Raw genomic sequence first — 22459 nt, 5'->3', positions numbered from 1 at the left:
TAGTTGATTTGCTCCTGACGAATTAGTGCAAGAATTTACGCAGGAGCAAATCGTTTATTTAATTTTTAATTAATTTTGTTTCAGAGATTGGGAGTGAGAACCCTAAAAAGTTTCAGGAAATGCGGAATCCTCCCAGAATAAATTTCAATCGATATCAGAAAGGGATGGACTCATTTCGACATTTTCAATAGTTATCGTTATATTCCAAGCAGAAATCTTGAAAAATTATACACCTAAACCTTTCTCTCGGACAGAGAGATGAGGTGGAGGACTTTATTTTATATGTACTGAGTTTCGGGAAATACATGGATAATTTTCCCTACAATTTAAATTAATGAAAAGGTAGAAAGTGTATTATAACCTTATTGATTATTACGCTACATACCTGCAGATGACTCTCCAATGCGAAGGGATAAAGCTACTCTATTTCCATGTGGCAAGTAGATCTTGAAGGTGCACATCAGTTCGCCGGTTGGTTTCAATTCAAAAGACCCATTCTTTTTCACAAAAGTTATATTATAACAGTAGTCAACCAAACGGTAAGAGAGAGTGAAGACAGGATTATTCATCAATCGCATCACCGGTGGTGTATGAGATGCCGGAAAATAAATTCTCCTGTCAGACTCTGGCAGTTCTTCTAATTTACCACAAAGATGCGATTGCTTGTGACTCCTATAGTGCTGATGTTCGCTTCTATTCAGTCCCATAAAATGAAGATAACCCTTAGAACAGGGCACATTCAGTCGTGTGAGTTCCACTATAAGACCGTAGTTCTCTTGGTTTGGTAACCATACTTCGCAGTCTTTGTTGTTTGTTGGTATATCTTGGTTAGAAAGCGTCGCTTCTTTGTTCTGTAGCTTCAACTGGCAGCCTGCAACAAAATTGATGTAAAAGACTTGGGATTAAAAAAAAGGTTTACAAGCTCAATTTCCGAATTTAATTCACTTGATTTGAATTGAGGTTTTCACTCATAAACGTAGTTACTAGTTACCATGCACGCAGCTACTAGTACCCTGATCGAAATCCTATTAGATATTATGATGTCGATTTAATTGGACACATTACATGCGAGAGATGAAACCTGCAATAGTTTCAACAGCCCCAGAGAAGATCAAAGGAACAACAGATATCGACCATTTATTAGTTTCTGGCCTTTACCATTGTTTTGTCTTATTGAAATCAGATAAAGTTTCTCACCAAACTGTGCATTCAATTAAAATCTTGTATTATTTTATTGCCCTTTCCTTCTTCCGCAGTCAATCGATATCCCTGAATGGTAATCTTCTATACCTATATCAAAAAAATAAATGAACAGGTATTATTTGACGATTGTTTTGAACTAGGCAATAGCCATAAATATGGCTTGTAGAAAAAGAATTAACCGTCTATTTATTCCTTGTTGAAGATAACATTGTGATGATTTTCGCTCCTGGTGTTCTCTTGAGGTTAATCTCATTTAATGAACTAAAAAAGGATGTCATATTTTACTGGGAAACGTTGTTTCCCATTGTTGCCTGCGCACCATACAATCAGAGGGTTTGTTCTTGATGCCATATAATTATTGGATTGATATGGCCGATACTTGATGAAAATCCGTAATTGAACTTAAAACACATTAGGTATATGATTTTCACAAAAATGATTTTTTAAACCACGCCACGTGTTTCGGTACCACACAAGCATCTTCAGGTGGGTGAATGTAAACAGCATAAACAATGAGTTGAGTTATCGAGAAGATTATTCAAAATCTTCATCTTCTTATAGTCCCTTTTCCTTTGAATACGATTCCATGGAAATATAATTCAAATTTCAATGAAATTATTCGAAAACTAGCGAACTTATTTTGAATTTCCACGTGAAATAGCGGTAATGAAATGGATATGATTGAATATGATAGACAAAGGGTAACTAAGTGTTATGAGTGAAAAAAAAGGGTCGAGGGAAACATGTTCGAAATTATTATTTGTCATAAGTTCGAGTGTCAGAAAAGCCTAATCTACACTGCGCAAAAAATTAACGCACATTCTGAAAATCTCAATTTTAATGAAAGTTAACTCTACATTGACTTTATAACTTATTTTTTATGTTCTCTCGGGAAGGTTTTGAACGAAACAAGACACATTAAATGGAAGAAAAATTCAGGATTTCACCGAATTTTATGTGAAAGAAGAGAAATGAACAATTTTCAAAATATTGAAATGCTGATAAGTGATTTAATACTTGGTATTTCCACCACTTGCGTTAATTACAGCTCGGCAACGACGGTCCATACTCAAAAGAGTGATCTTAAAATATTCTCATGTAATCCTTCCCAGATTTCTCCGAGTTGGATTCCTAAGTCATTAAGAGTAGCTGGATGATTTTCTGAACTTCTCAGCCTTCTATTGAGGTTGTCCCAAACCTGCTCAATCGGATTGAGATCTGGACTTCTTGCTGGACATTCCATTCGAGAGACTTCAACCTCTTCAAGGTACATAGGTACTCCTGAACGATGCGCTCAAGATGGGGTCTGGCATTATCGTCCATAAAAATGAAATTTTCACCAATGTATGGGGCAATGTTACTACATGCTCTTCAAGAATGTTCCTTATATACTTATCAGCATTCATAGCTCCATTATCAACAAACACTAGGTCTGTGCAAGCAGTCAAATATATTCCACCCCATACCATAATCGATCCTCCCCCGAAACCAGTAGTATTCAGGAAATTGCACTGAGTATCTATATCTTTCATGTGGACTTTTATATACAAGGGAACATCGATCACAATGATAGAGGCAGAATCTAGACTCATCTGTGAAGAGAACTCTTTCCCAATCGGCCTCTTCCCAATGGATATGCTCTCTCGCAAAATCCAAACGCGCCCTTCGATGGGCTTGTGTAAGAGCTGGGCCTCTTGCCGCGACACGAGGCCTTAAATCATATTCTCTGAAGCGATTTCTTATTGTCTGAGTGCTAATTTGCACCTCATGAGTTTGCTCAAGCTGAATTTGAAGGAGGCGAGCGGTTGCAAACCGTTGTCTCAACGAAGAAACTCTCAAGTAACGTTCTTGAATGGCAGTTGTTACCCGTGGTCTACCCTGTCCTGGTCTTCGGACATTCATACCTGTCTCCCTGAATCGCTGCAACATTCTGGACACACTTGTATGGGAAACTCCAAACCTTTCTGCAATTCTTGTGTATGTCCACCCTTCTTCTCGCAAAACTACCGCTTGAGCACATTCCTCTTGGCTCAAATTGCGTGTTTCGCGTTGCATAGCGATCGAGTGTAGAAAATCAAACGAAAAAAAAAACTATTGATAACTAGAATTGATCGAGAAAAACTGATTTTAGAATGGAGCCAATACATTCAAAATCTGATAATATCATCTTTTTTTATTCCTGCTGGGAAAAAACATCTGCATTGAAGAAAAACGTTGAAAGTGGATAACATATGCATGCATAATTCTGATAAAAATAATTTTCATTGAGAACACTTTCAGTTGTAGAATAAATTTGAGATTTCCATAATATGCGTTAATTTTTTTGCGCAGTGTATTTTTGAACATTCTGTAATTGGTGTTTCAATCTAATAAAATTGGATTATTACAAGAAGATATTATGAAATGTCCTTTTCAATTTAGTACTGTTCCAAATTAGTGAGTTTATCTTTCACACAAATCCTTTTACACAGACATTTAAGAAATCTCCATCAGGAGACAACATTACATGTTATAGAATATATTACTAATAAAAGGTCTGCAAATTACATAAATCTTACTAAACAAAACACACTGATATCTCTCTTTTAGGAATAATTTTGTAACTGCGACCTCTTATATGTCTCTTGTTCTGCTATACATGCAGTTTCCGAATCTTTTTTGAATTGGGTTGTCAATTTTAGGTCAATCTGACATATTGAATCTAATTTTATTATTTTACGTTTTTCTGCTTTTGTTTTCTCTTTATTTCAGATAAAAATTTCTGGTATCTTGGAGAAGACTTTCTGGATTTTCCTTTTTGTTGGAGAAAGAATCAATTTTTGCAGTGCGAGATGCCCTTCAATATGGAATATTTCAGCTTATTTCGTGAACAATTACAATCCACTACACTCACGGGAAGAAAGGGTTTTTTTACTGAGGTTTTTCCCTAAGCTCTTGTATCATACACCAATTTGTATGGTACCCCGTTACGCTAACCTCTGCTAAAACTGTATCTCATATACATGCTACAATTATTGTTTGCTGTTTAAGATTGTAATGCTCTATATCAAAAAAATATATATATATATATCTACTATTTACAAATTGTTTCCCAGATGTATGGAATTTGAAATATTACTTACCTGAGATTCACGCACCATATCTTCAAGATCAATATTTGCATACATCATTTCAATAAAATTCACGAAATACCAAGAAAAAAACATTCAATTTCATGCAACCGCATTAAACATTGGAGGATGTTAACCTCATCATCTTGAAGGTTCTATATAGACGATATTCGGTGAAATAGATTCTGATCTGATTCTGATCAACCCTCTACCAGGAATTGTAAAGGGTGTTTTCCTTAAGTGTGCATCATCAATATGATAGCATTTTTCACAGGCTAAAACTTCCTGGGTCGGCTTAATGAATAATTCACAAATCTATTATCTCACCTGATGTCTTCAGGAATTTTGATTGAATTGGATGGCATACAGGGTAGAAATGAAAGTTGCAATATTCTCTAAATTTCTGAACACCCTGTAGAGGAAATTAGTGACGCAATGATGGGTTTTAAATGAGTTTTTGAAGCCTGATCTTCTTTTAACATTATCCTGCTCAATTCACGTCAATAGCTACTTCCTGAAAGGAAATATACGATTTTTCATGCAATTTATAACATTAACGGCCGGTTTTATGATCAAGTCTAAACTCACTCTAATTTTAAAGCTTCCTGTAACCCTAATAAAAGTGACACTAAAGGAACCTTTAAGCTTAAAGTGACTTTAAATTTGATTATGAAACTGGACATTAAGGAACACGGTTATCCTGTTGTGTAGCAACGTTATGATTAGTGTTTATGTAATTCATTTTGTCTGTTACAGTTCACTGGAATTTAGCATTTCATTTAGCAAATGATTTTTTTTATTATGCGGTCAGAAGAAATTGCGCAAACAGTGAGCATGTGGCGAGAATTGTAACAGATTATCTCGATGGAACATCCATCGATTAGACTGGCCTCTACGTAGCCCGCTAAACCCAATTGAGCATGTGAGGAACATGAAGGAGGCTTATTCTCAACCGGAATTCATTCCATCTCTCAGAACAGCTCTTCTTGAAGAATGGGAATACGTTCCACAACAGGCAATAATTGCCAATTGTATTGAAAGCTTATTCCGCCGTATGAAAGCAGTGATAAGAGCATATGAATGGAATACTCAATATAAAAAAGTGTTTATTTTGCATAATTTTATCTGTATATTCTTGTGTTATCGTAAATGTTATAAATTGCATAGTTTCGTTTGAAAAATCGTATTTCTTGTCAAGAAGGAGCTATTGACTTGAATTAAACAAGAAAATGTTAAGAGAAGATCAGGCTTTAAAAACTCATTCAGAGGCCCATCATTGCGTCACTAATTACTTCCACAGGGTGTTCAGAAATTTAGATGAAATTGCAACATTCAGTTCAACCCTGTATATTCAGTTCTACCCATATACCATCAAATTCAATTGAAATTCCTGCAGACTCGGCATCAGGTGATAAAGTAGATGAAATATGCTATAAATACACAATAAAATAATCAAAATCGATGCACAACTTGAAAAGTTATTTTGAAATTAATTCGGTGAACATGGTTCGTCCGGTTTTTTTTTGTCCTGGAGTGTATTACACTCCTGGGTATCATAAATTGAGATTTTGACGATTTCGGAAAAGTCCTCGTAACTTATTTGTGTTTCAAGTTACAGATCCGAAACTGGATCCTTCGACAGGCACTGTTTTGAGTAGAATTCACTAATAATCTTCAAATTTTGATCTCGAAGCATATATCACAGTTGGTTTTTATCTATTGAGTTCACCTCAATAGATAAAAAGTACCACTTTGCTACGACTTGAATTACAATAAATACAAGGATTTGTATTGTAAATACTGTTATGGTTTGTGTTTCCCCAATACAATATTGTTTAGTTCAGTTTGTCCAATGAGTACTAGGAATTAGAAGAAATTTTAGTTAATTTATAAGAAATTTATTCATCATAGATGCCATGCTAGGAAATTTTGAATGGCATGGAAACATAAAAAAATTATAATAGAGAGTTGTCAGTCAGAATGGTTTTTCAGAAAAGTCAGGCCACATCCTTTTCCTTTTATTAGATATTTAGAAAATACGGAGGGATCTTTCTCAACATTTAGAACGTTTAAAGAATATATAAAAAATTTATTATTTGAAGAGGCACTATTATGGTTCAATGATAAAGAAGGAACATTATAAGAAATTGGAATTACACAAGGAACAGAAAATGGGAGAATATCATCCAGAAAGTTTGTGTGACATTGAAACAGAATGAAGAGAAAAACATAAAGAGGATGAAAAGAAAAAATGGAGGAAATATATAAGATTCAAAAAAAGAAGACATAGGAGAATAGTTTATGAATTTTTTTTAGTAAAATCGCGGTTTAGTTCTGTTCCTTCAAGATTTGGAATTCATTCATACAGTAAAAATTAATTCAGTTTGGAAAATTTAAAATGTTCATTCCCAAAATTTTCAATTTGGGGATTAAATATTTTAATTTTGGGGATTTTGTTATGGTTTGCGTTTCCCCAATATGATATTGGTTAGTTTCGTTTGTCCAATGAGTAATAGGAATTAGAAGAAATTTTAGTTAATTTATAAGAAATTTATTCATCATAGATGCTATGCTAAGAAATTTTGAATGGCATGGAAACATAAAAAAAATAATAGAGAGTTGTCAGTCAGAATGGTTTTTCAGAAAAGTCAGTTTAGAATTGAATTTCTTCCTCAAGTTGCGATTCCGTTGATTTTAATAACAAATTAATTTATAATATAAAAAAAAAGAAATTAAACGGATCGTTACAGTACCTACTCATATTTGCCTTTTTGAAAATATTTTTGGAATTCTTTTCTTTATACATGAGTATAAATAATAAGTTTTAAATTATTATACAGATAACAAGTTTAAGGAAGTCTTCTATGATGGTAGAGATTTAACAAATGAACTAATTCTGCACAAATAGAATATTGGAAGAAATTTTCGTTAAAATCGAATCATATCACAAATTAATTTTCTTTTAATTATTTATTCTGTACTAATCTAACTGATAAGGTTCATAATAGATATGAGATGAAATTTTCCAGTTTGGAGGTTCAAATGAAAAACAACCCATATGTTCGGTTTTATTCCTGCAAAAAATGGTCATATATCCTTGAATGAGAGCCAGTATTGGCCAATTTAATACATATTGAGGTTTTCCTAACGTTTTTTACGATCAAGTTACAAAATACAGACAGCTGGGAATCATAAAATGTCTGTTCGGGTTTTGTTGACAGGCTGGTCTGAATTTTATGTACACCGGAAATTGCCTTACCTTTTGTTAGTTTTCTTTCTTCCTTCACTCTGTGTATCGATTGGCTTCCTCGTAGTTGGTAATTCAATCTGAAATGAATGACTGAGTTAATATTATTGAATAGATACTGATTGATATGAACTCAGTAATGAAAATATTTCAGTATTGAATTTCATAATTCTAGAACATCTTTGTCGTATTGATTTATGCTAACATTGGTCAACTATCTTGTTGATACAAGTGAGCTTTCTATCACTCTATCACTCAAAAATTAGACCTTATTTTATGGCGCCGCTATTATCTTCGCCACTGATGAGGATCAGTCAATTTTCTTATAACCGGACGATTCACTTTATCGAAAAAATGCCACTTGCCACTTACTAAATGTCAACCGGATCTGCCAAATTATGACAAAGCTATCGCGAATTTACTGGATTTTGGAGGACTTGTTGTAGCGCCTAGGGCATTTTAGGACCTAAGGTGATATGAAGTTTTTTTTTTACATTGTGACCTCTAAAATCACCCTGAATTATATGAAGGTTATATCTGGACTCCCTGTATGGTCGTGTAGAAGATACCGGGAGAAGCTTTTTTCCTTATGATATATTCCCCGTATTTGAAATAAAACGTGATACATAGTATTGAAGGTCCTTTTTCAGCAATGTTTTATTGAATGTGTTGAGTTGTTTGTGAATAATAAAATAGCCAAAAAGCAGTAGTTCTCGGGATTTTTTCTCGGTTGTCACATTGAATATTCTTCGAGTAGAATCGGTTTTCTTAGGTTTTCCGTTTTAAAATTTTTTCACAAAAACCAACCATAGAGTTAAGAAAAGCGAAATTGGTGAATTTTTCGCAACAACATTATTATCTATTTATCCTCAAGACGAATATATTCTACCTTCCAAACATTCCTCCTGGTCTTCTAAAATAATTTTTCTAACGATGATTAAAATTGTTATATGGCTGCTGGAGCATCCTGAATGATAATATCCAGTATTCACGAAAAAAAATTTCGCTATAAGTTCAGTAAGATACTAGTGTGATTCCAACTCCTCGAACTCCATTCTCGGTTCGTCATGGCTGATATCTACCACTCAAGTGTCAATTGGGATCAATTGATTGAAATTATTGTGTGTTTTTTTGGGATCATCGCTTGAATCATTGAATTTTATCATCCAGGACGCTCCATTAACATTGTATCATAATTTTGGCCTTCGTAGTTTGAATTCTGATTCATATTTTATAGTCGTTCTCGTAGTCGTTAGTTGTTCATCTGTATATGATACTCCATTCACTTTTATTTTACCACTCGCTTGGCCATGGAAATTTGACACATTGTACACTCTGTATAGTACAAAAATGTGGGTTTATGACGATTGTCGAAATATTTTTGGGTTTTAAATCATCGCTCTGTTGCCCGTTCTACGTAAAAGTCTCAGTAATTACGTATTTTATCACAATTTCGAAACACTTCGAAATATACGCTGTCGAAAATATGTGACGAACATAATTGACGTTTATACAAAGTGATTGAAGGCATACCAAATCTAGTTATTTGAGTGGAAAATAAAAGAAATCAGTTTTTAAATATATTTATTTTTGCTCTGGAAGAAAATTGAATTATTGACACATAATATGCAGTAGCTTGAAGAGAGTTATGTTGGTTGCCTCCTTTGGCTAAAGGTTGAAGTCGTTACATCAATTGTAGATTTCGAAAAAATCAATCCGAAGATTATATGCATCTGATGCAGGGGAAGAAAATGAGTATCTCTCGAAGAAATTAACGGACAATTACAAGAATGTCAAATTCTTCAACAAAAAATCCTCTTTCATCAATAGAAGTCAAAATAATTAAAGGAAGTTTCAAGGCAAGATGAATTCACATGAATTTACAATTCACAGGAGTATTGGCTCGTATTTATGGCTGTTTTATTTTAATACTTTGATATCATAATAATTATATATTCATTGATCCTTTGAAGGCCGTGTGCACCGACTCATTTAAGGTGAGATTAAAGTTAATACTTGATTATTTCTGTGATTTCTATGGCAGTTACCATAGCAATCACCGAATTAACGTTAATCCTGTCTGAAATAAGTCGGTGCAATCGGGTATTACGTCTAGTGTCATAATCAAATTTGAAGTCACTTTGAGCTTAAAGCTTCCTTAAGTGTCATTTTTATTAGAATTAAAGGAAGCTTTAAAATTAAAGGTACTTTAGGTTTGATTATGAAATAATTACAATGTTGCAAGTTACAAGTCAAATGAAAAATTAATTTTCTGAAACTTGTTCTACGTTGACATATGACATTCATCGAAAATCCTTTAGTAACTTTTAGCATTCGTTCACCCGTGCTTAAATAAAAGTGAATGGAGAATATTTCTCCGTAGCTTTTTTGACATGCAGGTACAAGTATATGAATTATATTGAGTGTGGTCTCCTCGGTTAAATGCCAAATCGAATCGCACTACAATGCTACACTACCACTTCGAAAACTGCTATGAAAATGAAAATACACGACGCAAATACATATAAAGAATGTAACAATGATGTTCTCATCTACCTACCCTTTCAAACTAATGGAACGCCTGAACTGTTTCTTCGGCCAACTCATGAAAGCCTCGTAAACTGTATGTGCATTGTTGGAAACGTGCATAATGTTTACTCAACTAGATGGAAGCAAACAAATATATGAGGCACTTTTAAACTTTCTTTTTTCCGTTTAAGGATAAAGAGTCTCAAAGCCTCTCTAATCTATATCAAGTTATATTCGTGATTCAACCAAAGAATTATTCCTAATCATATGAAAAAGGAAAATTTTTAATCTAAGGGTGTTGAGATTCCATGACGAAAAAACTGAAGCTGTTTATTTGATTCAAAATGCAATGGTTGATTGTCACATGTAATTATTTCATTCCAACTGTATGAATACAAATATATAAAGGTATTTCTTATGGATTCCGCTTCTCGGACGTTTAAGGAACTAATTTGATCCAATACAAAAGGAAACAGCCTAAGATGGCTCAAAATCCAAACTAGTAGATGTTAAGCTATTCACATTGAGGATAGAATGTCTTCATTCAGAATACATTCGAAAAATGAATTCATATTGAAAATACATATTGAAAATATGCGCATACACAATAGGTCCTTTCGTTGGCATAAAGAGTGTAGCACTTTTCTACACTCGATTTTAGTATTCGTTTGCTGATTGGATTTACACCAGTGTAAAGGAGATGTAGTTTATCTACACCTCCTTTTGACTAGGTGTAAATAAACTACACCTCCTCTACACTGATATAAATCAAATCGAGTGTAGAAAAGTGCTACACTTTTTATGCAAACGAAAGGACCTATTACGACACCTCCCTTTCTCACGAAACATGTTATTTGCACAACATGTTTACAGGTAAAAAGCAAAAATCTGAACTCTAAATAGTTATACGAATACAGCTACCCGATGTGCGTCAAAAATTGTGCATTGAAGGCGAGTTCCGAAATTGCTGGTGTTAGTCCTCTTCTCTGGGAATACTGGCAGTACTGTTCGGGAATATCGGAATTACCCCTAAGAAGAATATACGAAATTTGACAAAGAAAGGTTGAAGTTTGATATCGAACTATCGGTCTAGATATTCTTTCGTATCTTGTTATATAAAACTCAGAGCTACTTCGATTTGAATTTTGACGTAAAAGAAGTGACCATTTTGTCTTTTGTTTTGATAACCATTATCAATAGTACCAGGTAGATTGAAGAGATCATTGTTCTTGATGAAAACACTCTGATATCTTTCAAATTGCCTAATTCCTTCATTTTTCGATAAAAGTGAAGTTTTTGAGTAACCTGTTTCTGCTTGAGGATTTTTCTGTGAAAAATATTGTTTATAATCTGTTTTCGAATGATATTAGATTACTGGTCGTGTACTTCTCAAATTTTTGTTCAACAACAACAGCGCAGGCGAATTCAAGTTATGATCAATTCGTGTATTGCGTTATTCCAGTAGAGCCAAATAGGAGTCTGTTTTATCAAGTGAGTATTTTTTTAAAATGGTCTTTACAGTACCAACCGTTCTCTCAATTTGATCGTTAGATTGCGCATAATGGGGACTACTAATGGTGTGACAAAATCCCCAATTATTCGAGAATGCTCTGAATAACTTTGAAGAAAATTGGGGTCCATTGTCAGAGGATATTTCCTCAGATATCAAAAATTCAGTTAGTATTTGATTCTTTGTCCGTACTTGATTCAATTGCTCTCGGAATAATGTGTTTTGCACAGCATCATTTTTCAGCCACTTTGCTTCCTTCGTTTCATCTGTCAGCCACTGAAATGTAATTTTTCTTTCCACTTTATCACCTAGGAATTTTGCAGCAAAGAAAATTGATACATATTTCAAATATGTACAGGGTCTTTCAGCTTTGGAATTGACTCGATTTCTTCTTTCGATCCGAAGTTGCGTCGCCGTCGGTACGAAATGTTACATTTGTATTTTGAAGTCGTACACCACTGGACCCGTAACCTGTTGTTGTTTTATGGTTATTGGAGTGTGTTTCTAGTATTCTGTTATTTTAAACTACTTTTTATGTATATTTCAGTATTTGATTAGTATATTATAAGCATACAATCTAATAATTTTGTAATGAACGTGTGTTTTTCTGACAAAAATGCACCCTCATTTCAGAATAATCTTTCAGTTTATATTTGAGTAATTTCATTTTGAATTAATTTTGGAGAGAAATATTTTCAGTTTCCAATTCAGGATTCCGACATCGTTCGGAATTGTAAACATTCCGCACCATTTTTATTTTATCTGAAAAACGATGTTGCACCGTATAAAACATCCTGAATTGAAAGATAACCGTGTTTTTTGTTCGCTAGCACAGATAAGTCGGAATTAAGACGTCTTCATCGACGCGAATTTTACCGAATTTCGACAGCCGGGTTACATCTGATTTCCACACCCCACTTCGGGTATATAAAATCAGATGTCCCCCGCAGGACTTCACTTGCTATTCACTTGCTGTTGACTTGCTATTGACCTACGCTTCTCTTATATTACGATTAATTGCTCCGAACCCGAATTATCGTTCCGTGTGACGCCGAATTAATTTTTCTCTGCCGTTGAAATAGTGTTCTTAGAAGATTTCTTTTTTCGCTGAGTTTCTTATTAGTTATTTGGTGGTTTGAAATTTCCGTGTGCAAGTGCCTGTACCGAAACCATAGGTAAGACGACCCTCCGTCCTCTTTTTTTTATATTTTATTCATTTATCCCCAGCTCCACTCCTACTTCTATTAAAGCACCCCGCTGGCGTGGGTACTCAGGAGGTGCATAACGCACTTTGGAGTAGCTGAACTTCCCTCGTCCCGTACTCCCCAACGTCCACTCCTACTGCTATTAAAGCAACCAGCTGGCGTGGATACTCAGGGGGTGCATAACGCACTTTGGAGTGGCTAACCCTCTTTCCTCTCTTGTTTTCTGCTGTTATCGAAGAACCCCTCTGGCGTGGATACTCAGGGGGTCGTATTTCATCCCCTAACCTGGCTGAGGTCCGATACCTTTCCGTTAAGTGTGCGTCTTAGGTTCTTGCTGGTGAACACGTCCGTAAACCCCGTATCACGTTTGAGATCGGATCCTGTTTCATTCCGTCCGTTTTGCCCTGTAAATTTACTGATCTCGAGTCTCTTACTGTACGAATTTTATAATAGTGCCATTTGTGTCTCCTTGTACGAGTCGAAAAATATAATTTGTATACGTTGATTTTGACTTTCACTGGTTGTCGCTAACACCCCAGACACCGAGGAACCTTGTCTTCGACTCGTAGCTACCAGGGTAGGTTTGCTATTTTCCCTTTGAAGAGTAGCTGGCATTCGAGTATCATGAGAAAAAGGCGTTACAATTTTTTTCAGTTCATTTACCATCTTGTTACATTAGCTGTATTTCTGTGTTGAACGAAAAGAAAAGAAAAAATGACGTCACTAGTTTAGTCTTCGGCAAAATGAATAGTTTCGGAAGCTTGACATCTAGATATGATAACAAGCGATCGACAGCGATTTGCGGTTCGAACTATGCCAAAATCTACATTCAATATTCACGAAATATTTTCAAACATTTTTGTGTGTGACATCACCGTTTCAACGCCAAAACACGTATCTTTCAAAACCTACGAAATAGTTTTGAAAATGTTCACCTTAAATTACAGCTATACCTTATCTGTTGACATGTTCATAGAGTATAATCATTTTGCAGTTTTGCCACGCATATTATGTTGATTCACGAATTTTGAAAGCATCGCATTTATTTCTGCACCTGAATCTAACGTGCGTTAAAAAAAATTTATCGTCAAGTAGGCTATGGAATTTCGAACGTCGATATTTCGTGTGTTAGCTTTTGCTGTACTATTTTCCTAGTGAACTGTTAGAACTGTTAGAAGTAAGCATTTTGGATTGTTGTTGAACAAAAATTATCATTATTTATAATTATAAAGATGGTTTTTACGGACGTGCTGACGTGCAAAAAGCATTTATTATTGAATTCTACTTCAAAATTGGGGAGGAAATAGAAGGATAGTGGAAATATTCTTCAATGTTCCAGTGACATTTCCAATGTTGGTGAAAGAATCAATCTTTCGAAACTACTGTTTTTCGATGCGTTGACGAAACAGGTATGTTCAAGCTTCAAGCAAAAAAGAAGAAAACGTCAGAGTTATTCAGCAATAATGAAAATATGATGACAGAAGCTCTAGGATCCTCGGTTGAAATTTTTACCAAGAATTTGTCTAACCGCCTCAGATTGTTTGGATTCTTGTGATCTGACTCAATATAAGAAATGCTTTTCGCACTTTGGACAAAATTAATTATTCTTTAAAACTGCCTTTCCACTTTCCATACAAAATTATGATGTATAGGTTAATGTCATCATTGTTTACATTTTGGGAAGATGAAGTAATTCAAGAAAAGACCTACGTCCAGACACCGAATATCAACGTTCAAAATTCCATAGCCTTCTTGACGACGAATTTTTTTGAACGCACGTTAGTATAAAATTTATAATTTAGCATTTTTGAATTTTCAATTTATATTGAAATTAGTTTGAGTTGGTCGAGATTGATTGATCATCGAAACACTTTCAACAAAAATTTCTGCACCAGAATCAAAACATTCCGAAATTGAGTCATTTTAAGCAAAAACTTGTTGAATTGATCTACATTCTATGCAGTTCAGCTAAAGGATTTACTTTACCATAAATTACACACTTTTTGCTATAGACTGGGCATATTCTCACACCGTGTTCATTTACACAATTGCGAAACAGAAAGATTTTCTTCAATGGACGACTTCGGCCATACTCATGATGATACACATGTTTAAGTGGCTTGTACCAAGACACAGGAGGACGATAATCTTGATTCTCCTGTTTCTAGTCTTGCTCTGTTTTTTTTATGACGAATTCCATTTGCTGACGTGGAACTAGAGATGCTTGCTTTATTTATCACATCAGCTGACGATTCGTCTGACAAGGATTGCATTTGTAGTTGAGTTCTCTCAAATATTCGGAATATTTCTAGGGTTATCTTAAGTGTCAAATCGTTTATGGACAGAAAAATTCGTTTGACACTGGTATCTGGTGTTCCTAGGATAAGAGGATCCTTCATCAAACTGTCACATAATGAATCTCACATAATGATTCGAATTCGCAAAATGGACTCAGCTGATATTACTTATTCACATATTATGCATCAACTGTTTCGCCTGCATGCTGATTTCGAGGAAAAATATGTGTCGTTCATAAGAAACATTTCTGTGAGAATGTATGCAATTTTTCCATGGATATTTGGTAAGTTCATGTCTTATTGGTTGAAATTGGTATTAGAGCTCCTGATTTCTGGCCAATAATTTTCAATTTTTTGAATGTAGATATTTTTTTTGCCAAATTAATTTCTGCTGAAGCTATTAATCAGCTGAACCAAATGCCTGTTCAGCCAATCGAAATTACATTCGCATTTCTATTGAGGATAATTGGGTTGACGGTACTGAAACAAATTCGAGTATCCACGCACTGAAACGTGGTATGCCTGCTTCATGAATGATTAAATAGTAATTAGGTACTTTATCGATTCTGATGGAATTTTGCAATGTTTCCCATTCACGGGCTGAACATTTTCGGACGGCTACGAAAAGGAATAAATTCACATCAATTCAGAAATATTCCAAAATCCGCATATCCCATTATTGCAGAAATTCGGTGATTTCTAATTAGTGTACAGGTTTATCAAGTTATTAGTAAAATAGCAGTGCGAATCGTTTGAGTAGAAAACGGTTCACGAAACATTAGAGAGTGACAAAAAATCTGTAATATTTTATAGGATTTAAAATGAAAGCAATAATTTCATGAAAAAAATAGAGCACAGAATAGAAACAAAAAAAACCTGAATGATACAATATGGTCTAAGTAAAAAGCGAAGCATATTGCAACGACTTGCACGCCTATATTAACAACTCATATTATTCTTGCGACGCCGCTGGCATCCACAGACTTCCTTATAATAAGATGTGCATATAAGTTCGAAGTCACCTCGGTCAACTCTTTGATGTGCATAAGTTGAGTTTTCCGAATTGTTTTGAGTGAGTTTTCTGACGTTGAAGTTGGCAAGATTTATAACCTATACTCCATTCACTTTTATTTTAGCACTCGGTTGGCCATGGAAATTTGACACATTCCACTCTGTATAGTACGAAAATGTAGGGTTATGATCAAAACATTTTTGGGTTTTAAATCAACGCTATGTTGCCCGTTCTACGTAAAGATTTCTGTTATTACGTATTTTATCACAATGTCGAATCACTTCGGAAAATATGTGACGAACATAATTGACATTTATACAAACTGATTGAAGGCATACCAAATCCAGTTATTTGTATAGAAAATACAAGAGATCAGTATAATATCATAATATGCACTAACTTGAGGAGAGTTAATGTTCGTTATCTTCTAAGGCTAAAGTTTGAATACGTTACATCTGTTGTAGATTTCAAAAATATTAACCCGAAGATGAAATGCATATGATGCAGTGGTTGGGAATGGGTATCTCCCTAAGGAATTTACAGATAATTACAAGAATGTTAAATTCTTCAACAGAAATCATCTTGCATCAAAATAAATAAAAGGAATTAAAGGAAGTTTCAGGTCAAGATGAACTTCACCTTTGAACAAACATTTCAAATGAATAAACAATTAACAGGACAACTGGCGTTTATTTGTGGCTGTTCATCTTAATAAATTGATACAATAATAATAATTAGGTATTTATTGGTACCTTAAGACATTTAGAATGTATAGGACAAGTCAAATGAAAAATAGAAAAATCAATTTTCGGGAACTTATTCTACGATGACGTTCATCGAAAATCCTGTATTGAACTTTTCGCATTAATTCACTCAAACATAAAATTCTCAAATGCCACCACTTTTTTGGGTCTCCCAATAGAAGAAAATTCTTTGTCCTTCTCTTCATTCACAATCTTTCTGATTGTGGAAATATTCAGCTGAAATATATGTCGTTTAGATTCAGATGAAACATTATATAAATTCTCTTACATTCAATATGTTCGCTACCGTCTGACGTATTGTGAATTTTAGAATATCAGGGTATAACTATTTGAATAAGCGGACCTGAATTTTGAATAGCACTTCCTGAAACCCGGTCTTCCCTCTTTTTCAATCACTTTCGGCATTTTCGTAATAAGAATTGATATTAGTTGTGGCAACGGCCTTATGACATTAACCACATTTCATGAGTGCCAACCTTGCTCCGTTCTAGTTACAAAAACTTGAGAAAATTATTTCATTACCAACTGAGTGCTAAAATAAATGTGAATGGAGTATATATGTATATTCACTCAGCTTCAAGTTTCATACTTCACGGCTGGAATCTTCACTCAGCATCAAGTTGCATACTCTTTGGAAGAGATCTTCACTCAGTACTAAGTTACTACTATTTGGCTGGAATCAGGAACCCCGCTTGAAGTCAGCTGGGGAATATCCAGGATTAAAATTTGATAAAGTGATCCGGTGCAGAAACATGCAGGGATTATTTTGGAGTCCTATGGCATTTTGTTCCGAGAGCAATAGAAAACCCTAGGGATTCAGCAGTGCTCTGGTACCAGAGTCATTTCTTCCCGGGTCTTCACCGATGGACCTTAAATGATTTAGAAAAGTAGAGCTAAGATTGCGCAGTTCACGGGATTGAAAATTCTTGAGTGTGATGTAATCAGTAAACTCATTGTACAATATGGTGGAAAGTTGGCATAAGGCATAAAATAATTTTCTGTATTACCCATTCTAATAGTGATTAAAATTTGTCTTTATATGTGAGAGTTTATTCTACAGAATTTGATTGTGATTGAACCACATCTTGAGGTACCGCGAGAGCCTTGAACATAATTTTTTGTCTTGAAAAATCTCTTGGTGGACTTTCTGGAAAAAAACAGTTTCCTACATCCCTCCCAACAAGGATTCAGAAAACGCAGATCGACTGTATCAGCAATCTTCCAATTTACCAAAGTCCTAGGGGAGAGTTCCTTTGAACTGGACAGCCCATGAACCGGACGCTACAGTTTTCTAGTACACTCGATAGCAATTTAGCATCCCTTACGTAAATCCCATTTTCGCAACATCGATCGAGATCTCTTGTAAAATGGCTGACCCTGTGGCTCGCGCCTTGTTGCGAAAATGGGATTTACGTAAAGGATGCCAAATCATCATCGAGTGTTTTAAAAAACTGTAGCGTCCGGTTCATGGGCCGTCCAATTCAAAGGAACTCTCCCCTACTAATAAATAAGTGTTAGGTAGTGATAACGGGACTGAGGACCAAGTAAAAAGCAAAATCTAAAAATTCGCCGACGGTTCGTCTGTATTTTCAGACTTTTTCTAGGCTCATTCTAGAGTCATTTAAAGTTAGAAATTACTATAAAATTACAGTACATATTCCGGAGATGAAATCTTCACAATAAACGTCAATTTTTAAGATGAATGAAACAATGATGAAACAACACCACAAATAACAATGAATAAATATCACATTTGGTCTACCGCGTTCAACTACATTTGATCGACTTTTAACTTTAAATGACTCTAGATTGAGCCTAGAAAAAGTCTGAAAATACAGACGAAACGTCGGCGAATTTTTAGATTTTGCTTTTTACTTGGTCCTCAGTCCCGTTTTCACTAGCTAACAAATGTATCAGAAATAATAGATGTACTGGATACTATCATAGAAGCATATAATGCTGGTGAGAACGTGCAGTTGTCTTGTCTGGACCTGAGTAAGGCCTTTGATAGTGTTCCACACGAAATTCTTCTGAGTAAGCTCCAGTTGGAGCTGATTTTAATGAAGAACTATGGAAAAATAAAATTTATCAAATACCTCATCAAAAAAAAATTATTGAATAAAAATCACATATGTCTAATATCGAATAAGAAGTTGGAAAAATTAGGCGAAGAACATCTTCATAGTACCTACATATCATTGAGTAAAATTATGTTGCTCTCTTCAGAAGCCTCAATAATATGAATTATCACCTGGCATTCTGAATTGAAAAACAGTCCATTATTCGATAGATCATGCAGAGTTCAGTTATTATAATACATCATTTTATAAAAACGTCAGGTATAGCGGAACATTGATGGATTAGTGGGACATTTTAGCTTGTATACGAAAGTTTAGAGGATGGTGATATATGTATCTAGGTATATATATCTTTTGGTTTTTTAAGATCTTGGCGATGCTGTGTAGTTTCTCCCTGAGAATCGTTTCCTGTTCATCCGTTATAATCGATTCGAAAATTCATTCGTAATGTAGCGAAAAAATAAATATTCATCATTAGTATTTTTTATGACGAGCATTTGTTGATAATAATAATAATATTTATTTATCAATGTAGCTACACTATAAATATTTTCCGTCAAATTGATTATACGGTTCTTCAAAAGAAATGAAAGCCAATGATACAATTACGATCACAATATAACGATAAAACAGAGACATATATAGTATAACTAAAATTCATCCAATCTCTAAATAGTCGTCTGAAGCAGCAGATCTTTAAGCTTTTTGTTGAAATTGTGTTCTCTTAGCTGTTTGAAGTTTTCAGGCAATTTATTGTAAAGTTTGAGACAAATTGAATTGGGACCTTGCTGCGCCCTCTTTATTCTGGAATATGGAAGACAGAAATCATGTTTGTGTCGAGTATTGTAGCTGTGGAAATCTGAATTTGTGGGAAATTTCACTTTATTCTGATGTACATATTTGACACACGTACGTAAGAATAAAACGAGATGTTGCTGTAAGTATCCCTTCTCTCCTGAATACAGGTCGACAGCTTTCAGTTTGATGCATAGCTTTTCTCTGTTTCAGGAGAACCTTTTCCAAAGCAGCACTCTGTCCCCAAATAATTATGCCATATGCCATACATCATCCTTGAGTGAGAGACCGAAAAGTAAGTGAGCCTGGTAGTCTTCATGTCTGAAATATGTTTCATTCTTTTTATCACAAAAATCGCAGTTGAGAGCTTGCCACACAGCTCATCGATATATTGGTTCCAGAAAAAAAGTTATTCCAAAAAGGTGAAGTTGAATTCGTCTGTCTTTTTGTGGTGAAAATTATTTTTTGGGTTTAGTCATTATTCATTTGGAGGCCGTTTGTATGGAACCAGATTTCGGCATATTTTAAGGATTAAGTTGATTTGGCTTCAAGCAATGTGTTGGATTCGTTCAGAAAAGCGGTTTCGTCTGCAAGGCTACACATGTTGTCTGCTTCTATGTTTGCATCCTAATCGTTTGTGTACAGGATGAATAAAATAGGTCCTAAGACGGAGCCCTGTGGCACACCTGTTCTGATTTCTCCGAAGCTTCACGAGAATCGCTCCATTTAACTCTCTGAAATCTAATTGCTAGATAGGATACAAACACTTCGTGGCCTTTTCCCCTCACGCTATAAAACTGGAGCTTACTCAGAAGAATTTCGTGTGGAACACTATCAAAGGCCTTACTCAGGTCCAGACAAGACAACTGCACGTTCTCACCAGCATTATATGCTTCTATGATAGTATCCAGTACATCTATCATTTCTGATACATTTGTTAGGTAGTGATAACGGGACTGAGGACCAAGTAAAAAGCAAAATCTAAAAATTCGCCGACGTTTCGTCTGTATTTTCAGACCTTTTCTAGGCTCATTCTAGAGTCATTTAAAGTTAATGTCATAACGCCGTTGCCACAACTAATATCAATTCTTATTACGAAAATGCCCAAAGTGATTGAAAAAGAGAGAAGACAGGGTTTCAGGAAGTGCTATTTAAAATTCAGGTCCGCTCATTCAAATAGTTATACCCTGATATTCTAAAATCCACAATACGTCAGACGGTAGCGAACATATTGAATATAAGAGAATTTATATAATTTTTCATCTGAATCTAAACGACATATATTTCAGCTGAATATTTCCACAATCAGAAAGATTGTGAATGAAGAGGATGACAAAGAATTTCCTTCTATTGGGAGACCCAAAAAAGTGGTGGCATCCATTGTACATCCATTCATGGACGTACTGCAGATATCCGATAATGGACATCCATTGTACATCCATTCATGGACGTAGTTTGGATAACCAATAACGGATATCCATTGTACACTCATGGACGTACTAGGGATATAATGATCTCTTCTTAATTAGTGAAGTATTTTGTTAGCTGAAATGGATATCCATATTTTTCCGGATATCAATTATCACCAAAATCGAAGCTTACCTTCTTCCGTCATTGAACTCAAGAAATTTTCTTGAGTTTAATGGCTTCGCTGCTGCTGAGTGTATTGTTATATAATATATGTATATCTGCTGATTTTTATAAAAATCATATGTGTTGAACGAACAAAAATACTCAATTTCGAGAATATTTCATATTGTTGCGTATGTTCTGCAGTATGTCCTTATTCATCACTTGGAATTGATATTTTCATATAGTCGAAATATGAAATATCATTCTATTTTTTATTGAGTATCAAACCCTCATACACTATAATGGAGAATAAGTATGAATATATCTACCCTGAATAGCTTTGGTAGATCTGTGGTTGGCATTACTGGATGTCGGCGGATGTCGGAATTTGACAGTATGTCAATTGTCATCAAGGAGATATCTCCTTGAATTATCATTCATCAAGACGCTTAAGAATTTCTTGTTTAGTGTGTTCTTGTGATGCAATCACCTGGTAAAAGAGTGACTTGGTTTGGAGGAAAGCAGTAAGAGTAAACACGAGAAGAAAAAAATTACTTTTTAGAATATACTTTTAGTAACGAAGAGTGTGATATTTTGGTTTAAGTTTTCAACGAGGTTTTCAATTTTATATTCTTTGTTTCCATTATATGTTTTTTCATGTGAATCGATTTTATTTCATAAATGGGTTCATTCAATGTGTCCAATAGGAATTGGACATTCTGTTAAGACCTGGACGAACATTGGATATTTGGTGGACGTTGCCTAGACAGCTGATGGAGATTAACTGAACCTATTAATGGATATAAACTGAGCTAGAAATGGACGACATATTGAATTCGAATGAACCAATATATAAGTTTATTCAACTGATTCAGCTTCGATATGAGGTTCATAACTAGCCCAAATTTAATCTAAAAAGGTCCACTTAATATCCATCAGCTGTCCAGGGAACGTCCATCGAATGTCCATTGTTTGTCCATTTTGGTACAATTCATGTCCAAAATGCGTTCATATTGGACCAAACATGGACATCCATTGGACATCCAAATTAGTGACATCCATGGGATATCCAATGGACGTCCTTTGTCCGTCAAAGGACGTTCAATGGATATCCGTATTGCCTGATTTGGATATTTG

At 34.7% G+C, this 22459-nt stretch overlaps 1 protein-coding gene across 1 annotated transcript in view; it reads right to left on the bottom strand.

Moving 5' to 3' along the window:
* Nucleotides 1–278: 278 nt before the first annotated feature.
* The window catches only part of LOC123322787, a 41884-nt gene continuing 19703 nt past the window's right edge, over nucleotides 279–22459 (bottom strand). The window contains exons 2-4 of the mRNA XM_044910804.1: nucleotides 7573–7640; nucleotides 386–871; nucleotides 279–319 (exon numbers count right to left, since the gene is read on the bottom strand). Coding sequence (XP_044766739.1) covers nucleotides 279–319; nucleotides 386–871; nucleotides 7573–7640 — 595 coding nt within the window. The remainder of the gene's footprint in view (nucleotides 320–385; nucleotides 872–7572; nucleotides 7641–22459) is intronic.

The sequence above is a fragment of the Coccinella septempunctata genome, chromosome 1 (assembly GCF_907165205.1).
Source record: "Coccinella septempunctata chromosome 1, icCocSept1.1, whole genome shotgun sequence".
Taxonomy (NCBI): domain Eukaryota; kingdom Metazoa; phylum Arthropoda; class Insecta; order Coleoptera; family Coccinellidae; genus Coccinella; species Coccinella septempunctata.
The sequence above is the reverse complement of the archived record's forward strand: the minus strand, read 5'-3'. Positions and strand labels throughout refer to the sequence as shown.